At 41.4% G+C, this 12,434-nt stretch overlaps 2 protein-coding genes across 2 annotated transcripts; one reads left to right on the top strand and one right to left on the bottom strand.

The window, feature by feature from the left end:
• Positions 1 to 220: 220 nt before the first annotated feature.
• Positions 221 to 623, top strand: LOC306665902 (histone H4). The gene has a single exon (XM_079147574.1). It carries the CDS (start codon positions 254 to 256, stop codon positions 563 to 565), a length of 312 nt encoding a protein of 103 aa, XP_079003700.1. The 5' UTR covers positions 221 to 253; the 3' UTR covers positions 566 to 623.
• A 5,679-nt stretch (positions 624 to 6,302) lies between these two features.
• Positions 6,303 to 6,763, bottom strand: LOC306665903 (histone H2B type 1-C/E/F/G/I). The gene has a single exon (XM_079147575.1). The coding sequence runs from the start codon at positions 6,733 to 6,735 to the stop codon at positions 6,355 to 6,357; it is 381 nt and encodes a 126-aa protein (XP_079003701.1). The 5' UTR covers positions 6,736 to 6,763; the 3' UTR covers positions 6,303 to 6,354.
• Positions 6,764 to 12,434: the final 5,671 nt, after the last annotated feature.

Here is a 12,434-nt window from a genome sequence, read left to right as displayed (position 1 = left end):
CTGTGGAAAGTATGTAAGTACATCACACTCACACATACACACAGAGGAAGGTGCACTTCCATGTTCTGCAGTTGCCTCAGGCTCTTCCTGGTCGGGTCTTGAGAGCCAGAGAGACAATTGCGCAGAAGGGCGGGTACTGACTGTAGTTCCCGCCCCTGCTCTTCCTGTTTTCAAATAGGTCCGCCTCGTTATTATAAATGCCTTGTGGCTCTTCGTCGATTGCATTTGGTGAGAGTTCGCCTTTGTCTTCATAATGTCTGGTCGCGGTAAAGGAGGCAAAGGCCTGGGCAAGGGCGGCGCCAAGCGCCACCGCAAGGTGCTGCGCGACAACATCCAGGGCATCACCAAGCCCGCCATCCGCCGCCTGGCCCGCCGCGGCGGCGTCAAGCGCATCTCCGGCCTCATCTACGAGGAGACGCGCGGGGTGCTCAAGGTCTTCCTGGAGAACGTGATCCGCGACGCCGTCACCTACACGGAGCACGCCAAGCGCAAGACGGTCACGGCCATGGACGTGGTCTACGCGCTCAAGCGCCAGGGCCGCACGCTCTACGGCTTCGGAGGCTGAGCGTCCAGGTTTCCACCTTCGCTTACGAATCTCAAAGGCCCTTTTCAGGGCCACCTAACTTCTCGTTCGAAAGGGTTGCACTACTTCCCTGTAACAGTGGCGTTGCCCTCCGTCTCCATGATGGTATGAGGGCTGGCGGTGTTTCCTGGTGCTAATGGGAAGTTTGGGCTCAGGGTCTATGCGAATGCCGGGAGAGCCCGGTAGAGAGGCGGTTTTGCAGACCGTTTGGACTGGTAATTAGTTCTGCCCCTGTGCTTCTGCAGAATGGAGTACATGGAGACTTTTCTGCGCTGGACTCGCTTCCTTTAAAGAACGCGAGAGCAGAAGTTGTGTTGTGTCGCAGCCTCCTGTTCAGCAGTTGGGCCACCTAGTGTAATGCGGTGCTGCCACGTGTCTTCGCCACCTGGGTCTTTACTCATCTTACGTTTCCTCCCAAGTCAGGAAGTGAGATGTGCATTAAGTGTACGCCTACTGTTAACTTTGCAGTCTGGGACTGTGGCGCTGTCTGCCACAGTAGTCTTGTCTTACAGGTGGGCTTGTCCCGTTAGAAGTCTTGTGCTGTAGGTGGCATTTTCCCAGTGAAATTTGCCTGTTTATTCAGAGAAGTGTAGATTATACACCCAGAGGCAACGTTTTCTGGCGACATGAGGCTAGATTATTCCTGAGAAATATGAGAAGTAGCAAGTCACTCAGATGTGGACTTTAAAAGTCTTGAGGGTTGTCTCTTCAGTCTTCCACCAGTTATATTGCTGAATCTTCTGATCTAGCAGGGAACATGAGTCCTTAAATGATTGGACATTGAATTGAAAGGAACAAGATCTCCTGGTGGTGGATCATTAGTTGAGTTGCTTTACAGAGCTGGGTAATCGAAGTAGATCTGTTCCATGGGACTAAAAAGTCTTCAAGCTCATTTATCATCAAGTCTCTGTGTAGTAAGTTAACTTTACCATAAAACGTGGTTTAGTTTTCTCACTGTTTATTCGTGTGCAATGTCTTTCCCTTGACATAAGAGCTCTTTTATGTAAAGTTGATGCCATGGGAGTTTTTCTTGGCAACTTCTGTGGTTGAATTACAGGAAGGGCACATTGAAGCCTGTTGTGTGTTAGAGATTGAATGAGAGATATTTTAAATTTATAATCTGGGTGTTTCAAAGTATTGTCTCCCCTTAGAAGAATAGTTCTTAATATATGAATCAAAAACTCTGCTAAAAAGAATGTGTTTAAAAATACATGTATAGATATATACATTTCATGAGCTTCTTTCATCCTTTGAGTCTCAAGGGACTCTCACAGCTCCATGGATTTCCTGTTAACAACCTGGGTTCTATGATGTTAGGGCGTAAGATCTGGAGATTTAAGGATAGAGAGAAAAGGAGAGACATAATATTGGAGAACATCTTGAATAAGAGTGAGTTTATTTTGTCATCATTTTTCTGAGTATGGAAGACCTATATATTCTTACGTAGTTAGATGAATTCTTAATAGTTTATAATTCAGAATGTAACAGCATCCATTCTGAAAAAGAATTCTCACAGGCCTTAAGGCCTGAACTGAATCTCACATATTATTTTTAGTCTGATTTAAGAAAGACGACTTTAAAATGCTTTTTATCTTGAGGCCCTTTTGAATTTTTCTTGTATTGATCTTCTTAGTAATTATATTTAATAATTCATAAATAGTAGTCTATGTAATTAAGCGAACCATATATTGTTAGGAAACAGCCTCAAAACTCTTTAATGTTTGGGAAACTTTGTACCAAGGAGTGCTCTTGTTCAAGTTTCTTAACCTCTCTGAGCCTGTTACCTCATTTATGAATAAGAGTACTACCTATCTTATAGGTTTGATATTGAATAAGATTAAATATTTGTTAAGCATTTGGACCAATGCATGGGACATGATAAACCTAATGTCTGTTATTGTTATTATTGCTATAACTGTTTTCACTTCTCATGACATTTGAGAGTCCTACAGAAAAAGAAGTTGGCATTGGAACCATAAAGACACGTACTGCTATTTTTTATCATTGTGATCTGTGGTGATTTACTAGGTACTGTTGTTCCTGGGTCCATAATCCATGGTAACTCTAGGTTGAGTTCATCCCCCTTTCTCTTTTGCCCTGTCATCTTTTGACTTGAGAAGGTACAACAGATGGCCCTCGCCAGATGTCACTTCCTAGCTTGTAGACCTATGAGGAATAACTTTGTGTTCATTATCCATTACCTAGTCTCCGTTATTGTTTCATAGAGTAAGACACATAATCCCTTATCCATATAAAGGGCTCAATAAATTCAGCCACTTGATTCTTCATCTATACAAGTCAATTCATCAATTATTTTGGTTTTCTCCTGAATCTAACTGTAATAATTTCACCCTGATTATTTCAAGTAACCTCTCAATTTTTTCCTTCATTTCTTGCTACTTTCAATTTTATTGAACACATAGCAACTTAAAAAGTGTTTAAAATTCCGATAGTGTACTATGACAAAACAAATAGGTCTTCTTTTGGCATGTTTTTTTTCCACAGGATCAGTTTCTTGTTTCGCTCACAGTCTCATAGTTTAACGCTACTTTTGATCACTAACGTCCAGTACATAAGCCTTTTATTACTTTAGCACAAATTCCTTTCTCTTTAGAATTTTTTTTTTTTTTTGTATCAAGAGTCACCTTGTTGCAGGACTTTTACTTCCTAGATTTTTGGTTCCTTTCTCTAGAGTGCCACCTAATCACTCTCATGACACTTGGTTCTATTTTATTTCCTCATAGAACTCAGAACTATTTGAATTGTCTTGCACAGTTGTCCACTTGTTTACTATCTCTCTTCTCCTGGGACTGTGAGCCTCGTCCCAGGAGAGCTGGCATTTGTATATCTTGCTTGATGTTGAATTTTAACACCTGGCACAGAAAAATTACAACAAAAACCTGATAAAATACTCAATGGAAACTCTTAAACTGCTATCGGATATATTTGCTGTATCCACTGCCCTATTTCTGTATCTATTTCTGTAGTTTGAGCATTTATCCTCTTTCACCAATATTTCTCTCCAATCCATATAATATCCTGCTACTGAAAGCAAGCTGATCACGTCATTATCTGCTCAGCAGCTTTCAGTAGCATTTTAATTTCTGAAAAATCAACCTAAACTTCACTGTTTGACATGTAGATTTTGCTCTATTTATTTATTTTCAGTACTGGGGATGAAACCCAAGGTGCTGTATCATGGAGCTATGTCCTCAGCCCTTTTTATTTTGTATTTTGGAACAGTCTAGCTAAGTTGCTTCTAGCCTTTCTAATTTAGTGAGTTTGGCCTTGAAATTGCCATACTTCTGCCTCAGTCTCTGGAGTTGCTGGGATTATAGCTGTTCATCACCACATCTTGCTAGATTTGTGAAAAGCCATTACTTCATCTTGACTGCCAGGGAAGCTCCAGCTGGTCAGGGGCCTTGTTAAGATTGCTCTTCTCTATATCCACTGTTCTCAAATGTACTCCCAAATAAGCACATTTGTATCCCCTGGGACATTTTTAGAGAGCTGTAAATTTCCAGATACTGCCCCTGGTCTAACAAAATAGAAACTCTGGGATTGGGACCAGACCAGCAATTCATTCTTTATCAAGCTCTTCCCACTGGATTCTAATATAAACTCAAGTTTGATAATCACTCTTTTATATTCTACATAACTCTGTTCTTGGCCCTTGAAAGTTTGGTCAGCCTTTAGTCTGCTGGATGCTCCTTCTGTCTGCTGGGAATGTCTTCGAAGAAGACTGCGTAATGCCTCAAGGAAGACCATTTCTCTTCTTTCCTTCTAATGCAACTTTTATTTTGTACAATTATCCCTTTGACTTCTGCCTCCTGCTCCCAAGAAGGGAGAGTTCCTCTAAGACTTACATATCTGATCCTGATTCAGTCCCACCAATCCTGAATGCCCATACCTTTTCTTACTCATTGGTTTGGGATTGGGTATTAAAATCAATTTGGGGCCATGAGAACCTGTGAACTGGAGACCACATTCTCCAATAATATGATAATTTAGCTAAGATGGGAGTTTTTGATCAACCAAATAATGTGTGTGTGTTGGGGAGGTGTGTACAACCAGGGGCAATCGGAGAAAGAAAAATTGCAAAGGACTAGAGGCTGGGGCATCATGGGAATTTCAAAATCTGGAAAAAGAAAAAATGAAGAAAAGAGAAAAAGGAGAAACAAAAAGCAGAAAAATAATATTCTGAGGTTGGGTTAGATGAGGCCACATTTTGTGGAGCTGGAGGCCACAGCAGAGTTCTGATTTTATGCTTAAGAGCACAGAGGCTCAGGGTAGGGGTGACACATGATCAGATGTCCTTTTAAAATGACATCTGTGACTCTGGAATGACAATCAGATTCACTATTGACCAGGGAGTTTCAGTACTATCTGAAATTAAAACCTCAATGAGTAGCGTGGAAATGCACTTGCATTTTGGCAAATTTAAAATAACTTGTTCAGCCAGAGGAAGTTGTGTTCCATTTGTGAAAATGTGTCTAAATGCATTCTGTCATGTAAAAGCAATTAGAATAAGTTTTAAAAAATTTTAAAAAGGCCTACATACAAGACTACCAAACATAATATCGAAATAATGGAAGCAACTCAAATACCCATGAGTTTGTAACTGAACAAACGAGTTGGAAATCCATATTAGGGAATGCTGCTTAATGAAGGGGAACAAATTACTGATCCTTGGAGTAAATGGGTGAATCACAAAAAATAAAATATATTTGTTTATCTTTGCATTTACTTTATCTTGGAAGAATAAAAGGCAAAATGGTTAGGAAGGCTGACTAGGAGTGTTTCTCAAGGCCCCTCCATAGGTAGCAAAAGCGTACTCAGGTGGACGTGGTATTGCCACTAAGAGCTCCCAGCAAAACTCTTTTTGCCTACCTCCCCCTCGACAGCCTCTACCCCACAGTGACTTGAGAAATGAGGAAGGGAAGCTCATCTATTTCCTGGGGTTTAGTCTGTTGAATATTAAGTGATCACAGATTTGTAGACTTGCAGACCTCAAGGTCCAGAAAATGCACCTTAAGAAGCTACACCTCGTGACTGGGAGTATAACTCAGTAAGAGCACATGCTACCCCCCTCAAAAAAGAAACAAAGAACAAGAACACTACCTCGACAATTATTCTTTTCACACTATGACCTGCAGAGGGCCCTCGGTCCCGCCTGTTCACCTCACAATGAAAGAGGTCATTAGAAGGCAGCCCGAATAGGAACTTGCAAGTAGGAGTGACTTTAAGGTTAGGGAGTCATTCCTATAACCCTCCACCAGATTTGGAAACTAGTGATTTGGATCTAGTTCTAGCAGGGAAGGCAGCCGTCCTCAACCTGTTAGTAAGTTAATTAAAAAGCATTCTCAAAGGAATCCGAAGGCAGAGAGCAGAGCAGCAAATAATTAACATGGGGGCGAAGGCATGCGCCTTCACATGGGGGAACTTCCATTTCCAGTGTTCTGTTACTGGTAATCCAGATGTTTGCCTTTTCCTATTAAAGGAGGACCAGTTTCATGAAGAGCTGACACTGGCCCACGTACTACCTACGCGGACATTAAAAGCCCAAATTCATATTTAGGCAAGGCACTCTGATCATCTACACAGTTTAGTCACTCACAAAATAGCACCCCCAAACCACAGCTAGTCGAGACGGGACTGAAGAAAATTGCATGTGGCCAGGAACGCATCCCCCATCAGTGCACAACTCATTGCGAACAGTTGAGTGGCTCTGAAAAGAGCCTTTGGGTTTAATCAGCAATGGCAGGGACCGGTTATTTGGAGCTGGTGTACTTGGTGACGGCCTTGGTGCCCTCGGACACGGCGTGCTTGGCCAGCTCCCCGGGCAGCAGCAGGCGCACGGCCGTCTGGATCTCCCGCGACGTGATGGTCGAGCGCTTGTTGTAGTGCGCCAGGCGCGACGCCTCGCCCGCGATGCGCTCGAAGATGTCGTTGACGAACGAGTTCATGATGCCCATGGCCTTGGACGAGATGCCGGTGTCGGGGTGCACCTGCTTCAGCACCTTATACACGTACACCGAGTAGCTCTCCTTGCGGCTGCGCTTGCGCTTCTTGCCGTCCTTCTTCTGCGCCTTGGTCACCGCCTTCTTGGAGCCCTTCTTCGGGGCCGGGGCGGACTTCGCTGGCTCAGGCATCTTCGCTTCAGCTGCTCAGGGAAGAGAATGAGACTCCAGCGTTCTGACTCTGCTTATTTGTAGACAATCCTATGCAAATGAGGCATTATTGTCGCGAACTCTGGTTGGCTCACTTATGTTGGCCTGTAAGCAAGGAAAGATTCTAGACCTAGTCTCCCATTGGTCAAATTCTGAGAGCAGTTTTTCAGCAATCAGATCAGCTCCTTTAACCTAATGAACATTTCAGGCAGTAGCAGATTTTTTTTATTGGAAACAATCTGGAGGTGGCCCATGCCTGTAATTGTAGCGGCTCCAGAGACTGGAGAATTGATAGTTCAAAGCCAGCCTCGGCAAAAGCGGGGCGGTAAGCAACTAAACGAGGTCCTGTCTCTAATAATACAGAACGGGGCTGGCGATGTTTTTCAGTGATCAAGTTCAATCCGTGGCACATAGCCCCCTACCAAAAAAATAAAATGAAATAAGAAATATATTTCTCTCTCAAGAGATGCCACAGCAGCGAAGCTGGTGGTACAGGTAACTACGAATTTACAGACCCATTTAAGAGCCTCTGGAAATGCTGTATTTTCGATTTATACTTGTATTTCATTTTAGACTTGCCTCATTCACTTTACTTCAGATTTGTGTTTGTAATTTGGATTTCATTTTTAATTTTCGATTTATATTTTTATACTTTTAGATTCTAGACTTGGTGGGAGGGAAACGAGGAATGGTGAAGAGCTAGGGGATAGGCCCTTGTCTCTGAAGACAAGGTGGCCTACAGTTGAAGGAGTGCGCAAATAAAGCGGGAAAACAGCAGGAGCGGGAGACATTCCAGCGAGCGAGAAACCTAGCACTGCTTAAAGGAGGTAACACGAAGAACTTTTAAGCTACTATGGCCAAATCCTTCCTGTTGGAAAACAAGTAACCTAGTCTAGCCACAGAGTGAAGAACAGAAATCAAGTGATTGAACGCAATTAGATGAAAAGGAACAAGTCTGAAATGGAACAACCTGGCGTTTAACAAGTTTGCTTTCAGTTCATTATTGTTTTCTTTTCCTGAATTTGGTCATTGTCGCGAGCAGTAAGAGAGGAATCAAGTTTGGTTCCAACGGGTGGATTTTATTCATGTAATGCACACTCAACATTCCTAATAATAGCAAGTCACAAATACATTGAAGATTCACTCCCTTGTTCACCTGGAGTCCAATCCCTATGGATTTACTCAATGCAACGTCTCTTAGACAAGAAGTCAGTCTGCAAGACTGAGGGGATTATTCTCAGCTGTAGCCTCTCTCAGTTCCTCGGATGTCTTTGGATGTCCTTGGGTGTCCAATAAGCCGAAGGCTGGGTGTCAGCCGTCTGGCCTCGGTGACAATGGTTGATCAGCAATCAGTGATGGAGTGGACAGCAGCCAGGGCAGTCAAGAGATAGAGAGAGATGGAGTCCTCTGGTCATGGTGCTGCTGACAGTTTGCTTCAAAAGTCCCGGGGTTTAAGTAGTGATTTTCAGCCCAGCCATGCTCTGATCTTCATTGGTAAAGACCAGAACACAACTAGACTAGGAGCCACCACTCAAATCATAGATAAAGGTTCATATCGGCATTGTTCAGGAGTGTCATCCTGCCACACAGCAAGTTTGTCACTAAGCACCTTTATTTTAGTTTTACAAGTCCAGGCAAAGACCAAATACAGCTTCTTATTACTGTATAACACACAACTATAGCAATTCCTATTATTTCCTTGTCTCGGTACAATGATGTGCTAATTCTCTCCTTCCTGCAGGGTGCTTCCCAACTCCTCAGTGCTGAGTTAAACCATCCAGCAGTGCTGCCCTTGCCATAGCCCTGGGGTGGGCATCAGGGCTCTTATCACTGGGCCTTCCCCTGTGAAGCAGGATGACACCTAATGGTGGAGCACTGGGAGTTTAATCAGTCTCCTCCTTTTGTCTCCACAAAATAATTCATTTTTCTCACTTAAGTGAAGGAAAACTTCTTGAAGATGTATTCACGTCTTTACTTCTTTCTCATTCATGATTTAGTCTATGTAACAACATTCAGAAGAGCTCATGTGTTTTGCATGTACTTATCTAATCCTAAAGCCCTCAGGTAATGAATACTACTCCTTTTCCCTCTTGTAGAAAGGGTATTTGGTTATCAGTGTGAGATCCTTTGCCTCAATTACTATTGCTTGTAAGCAGTAGAGTGAGAATGACAATAGGCAGAGACGATTTAGGCAGAGAGAATGCTTGTGTTGTTCTCGGTTTAAAAATTTTAAAAAGGAAAAAAAGATTATTATACAGTATACTTATCAGACAAAAAAGAAAAATGAGACTAAATTAAAACTGGATTAAGGGGAAAATGGCAGGAAGACAGAAAATGACAATTGGAAATGCAGAGGAAAATAATGTAAAAGACTAAAGAAATTCACCCAGAGAAGATGAGCTAATGTCTTTAGTCACAAAGTGTACTTTTATAAAGGTACTGATAGAGAAGGGTCCAGTGATACATGTTCCAATTGTAGAAGGACAGAGATAGGAGTGCAGAAGTGTGACCAAAGCACCCACATCCGAGTTCTGACTAACAGGACTAAGAACTTTTTTTTCCCCTACAGTGCTGGGAATTGAACCCAGGGCTTCAGCACATGCTGAGTGAGCACTCTAGCAGGGAGCAACATCCCCAGCCCTTGGATTTTCAGGATTAGCCCCCTAGCCCAGTGAGACCCATTGACTGACTTTGATGAAGTAAGATTGACATCTGCGATTTTAAGAGTTACAGCTAAAGACTTTCAAAGTTCTGTACTTTTATATCTGTTTGAAAAAAAAATGGTGATATGGTACGTAGAAAAAGATATTGGATATTTAAAAAATGGCAAGAACTATCAAGTAGCCTTGAGATTATTTAACCGATTGAAGTGGTTTGTAAAATTTTTATAGAAAAATATCTATACAAAAGTTATTCAACATAAACAAGAATTATAAAACAAATACCTGGTTTTGAAAAACCCTCTCAAGAATATCATTAAACTTTGCTGGGTGGCCCCCAGCCGTGCTCCCAACTCCAGAGGCTGAGGCAGGAGGCCTGAAAATACAAAACCAGCCTTGGCAACTCCCACAAGACCCTTCCTCCATATAAAAAATAAAAGGTGCTGAGATTTGGTTAAATGGTTAAGCACCGTTGGGCCCAATACCTGTTACACAAAACAAAACAAACAAAAAAATTGTGTACTTAAAAAATTTAGTTTTTGTCCTGTAGTTTGAACCCAGGGCAGTCTCCCACTGAACAGTATACACAACCCTTCTTATTGAGACAAGGTTCCACCAAGTTTACCCAGACTAGCTCTGAACTTGAGATCCTCTTTCCTCAGCCTACCGGTGGCTGGGATTACTGGTACACACCACCATGATCAGCATTTGCTGTTTTTCTTTATATTTCCAGCCTCCACATATAGACCTATATATTGTACACTGCTTCATTTTGCCTATTTTTGTTGTGACCTAAGTGGAATCATATGCTGCATATGAATTTGATTTTTTCACTCCATCTGAAGTTTTTGAGATTTGTTGATATTTACCACAGTATCATTACTATGTAGCTTTGGTTTGCTCGATTTATTGTAATAGTTTGGGATTACTGAGGTCAGTTTTGCTGTGATCATTCTTCCATGTTTCCTAGTGTAGATATAAAAACATTTTTCTATGGTGTATGCAAAAGGTGCCTACATTTTCCCCCCCTCTTATCAGTTGATTCATAGTGTTCTTATGTTCATGGGAGAAAAGGTGTCTTTGAAGGGTCCCGGAAGTTCCAGAAGAGAAGGGGAAACTGGACTCAGCACAGCAGGGTACTGGCTTATGTGACAGAAAAGAATTTCAGTACACACTTGTAGGAGTTATAGACAGATGTTTATTTAGAAATTGGATACCTACTCAAGGGAGAATGCAGGTGATCTGAGAGACACACGCTTATGTGGTAAAGTAAGGAAAACTCATTCCAGGAAGATTGTGGGCCCACTCTAGAGTGAGACATGTTTTGGAGTTCCAGGCTCCTCTTGTCCAGGAACCCTGGTGAGTGGCGTATGGAAAGGTACGTGGGGATGACACGTAAGGTGGTCTGGTCATTCTCAGGATCCTGAGGCTAATGTAGTCTTTATGGTCTTTTTACTCAATCTGATCAGTAGGTCATGCCAGAAAGTCCCCCAAATTATAGGTTCTTGAAATATTGTCTCTCTTTAATCAATTTATTGGGAGTTTAATTGACAGTACACAGGTAGAGTTATAGATTTCTCTGGAATGTGGGAGTTATAGGCCTGAAAGGGAGATAGCCTTCAAAAGCGACAGGCCTGAAAACCGTATATGGAACTTCTAAATTAAAATCCTATTTTCTTGTCTGTCGTCTATGTCCTTCTACCCATTTCTTATTTCTTCAATCGTATTAACATATACTGTCCTGTGTTTTAATCATTGGACTTTTTTAAAGACCCTTTCTCTTTGTCTGCAAATATACCTCGTATGGTGCTGAGACACAAGGATGCCCGAGTCCAGGAGTTGCAGAGACCCTGTCAAAAAAAAGGGCAGCTTTTAAACTGGCAGTTAGTATTCACTTAGCAAAAAAATCAATGGGTAACTCAGTGAATCAAAGGAATACAATTAGCTACAAGGAGAATCTGCATTGAGGGAAAGGTGTCTACCTGATCTGAACCAGAGGTGCTAGTGGGAACATTTTGACATATATTACAGGGTCAACCTGTCCTCTAATTCCACCCTTTCTTTTTCTTCTTCTTCTTCTTCTTTTTTTTTTTTTTTAAAGAAAACAAGTGTTGCCTAGGCTGATCTCTAACCCCTGAGCTCCTCTGGAATAGTTAAGACAATAGCTGCTGGGTAACTTGACTACCTATGCTGATAAACTTGATAAATTAGATGACTTGCTTGAGTTACACTGCCTAAATTGATCTCCATTATTTGCATTCTGAGTTTTCCTCAATTCCCCAGTAACCAATAAACCCCTAGAAAATTCAATATCTTCTCTTCCCTGTTTTTCTCCACTACTCTAATAGAATCTATTTTTTGATTTTGAAAGTTAACAATCTAATTTTTCTCACCCATGTAAGTAGGTATTTGAGGCTTTTTTAGTAATTATTTTAGTATATTTCACTTGCCTATTTAACAAACTTATTAAGAAGTCTCCTAGGTATTGGAGAAACAAAGGAGGAACGGATCATGAATTTGAGTCTATAGATTAGAGTTGAGTCATCATAATGCTTCCCACTAGTGACATGAGGCTACTGAGCACTTCCGGGTGAATACAGGTACCACAAAGCTAAATTTCAAAATACTGTTTAGTTTTTAAATTAAAAAAAATTTTGATGCAATTGAAAAAAAAATAGTAGTACAACCTAGATATGTAATTTGATTGTAAATTTTTAAGTATCTACATACAGATCAAGTATTTCCAATGAAAATTAAACATTAAAAGAAATGTGGCTGGGTGACAGTAACACCAATGACTCAGGAGGTTGAGGCAGAAACAGTACACGTTTGTGGTCAGCCTGGAAAACTTAGATCCTGTCTAAAACAAATAACAAAAATGGGTGGGATTTAATTCAGTGCTAGACTGGTACCCTGGGTTCAATTCCCAGTACCACAGAAGAAAATCAAAACAACTAAAAACACCAAAAACTGAGGTGCATTTTAAGTCTAAAATACATAGCAGATCTCAGCAATTTAGTA

This window comes from Sciurus vulgaris, assembly GCF_902686455.1.
Source record: "Sciurus vulgaris genome assembly, chromosome: 7".
NCBI classification, from domain to species: Eukaryota; Metazoa; Chordata; class Mammalia; order Rodentia; family Sciuridae; genus Sciurus; species Sciurus vulgaris.
Note: the sequence above shows the minus strand (reverse complement) of the source record. Positions and strands in the feature narration are given on the sequence as shown.

Coding starts and splice junctions, on each gene's coding strand:
- LOC306665902 (XM_079147574.1), top strand. CDS start 254: ATGTCTGGTCGCGGTAAAGGAGGCAAAGGCCTGGGCAAGGGCGGCGCC.
- LOC306665903 (XM_079147575.1), bottom strand. CDS start 6,735: ATGCCTGAGCCAGCGAAGTCCGCCCCGGCCCCGAAGAAGGGCTCCAAG.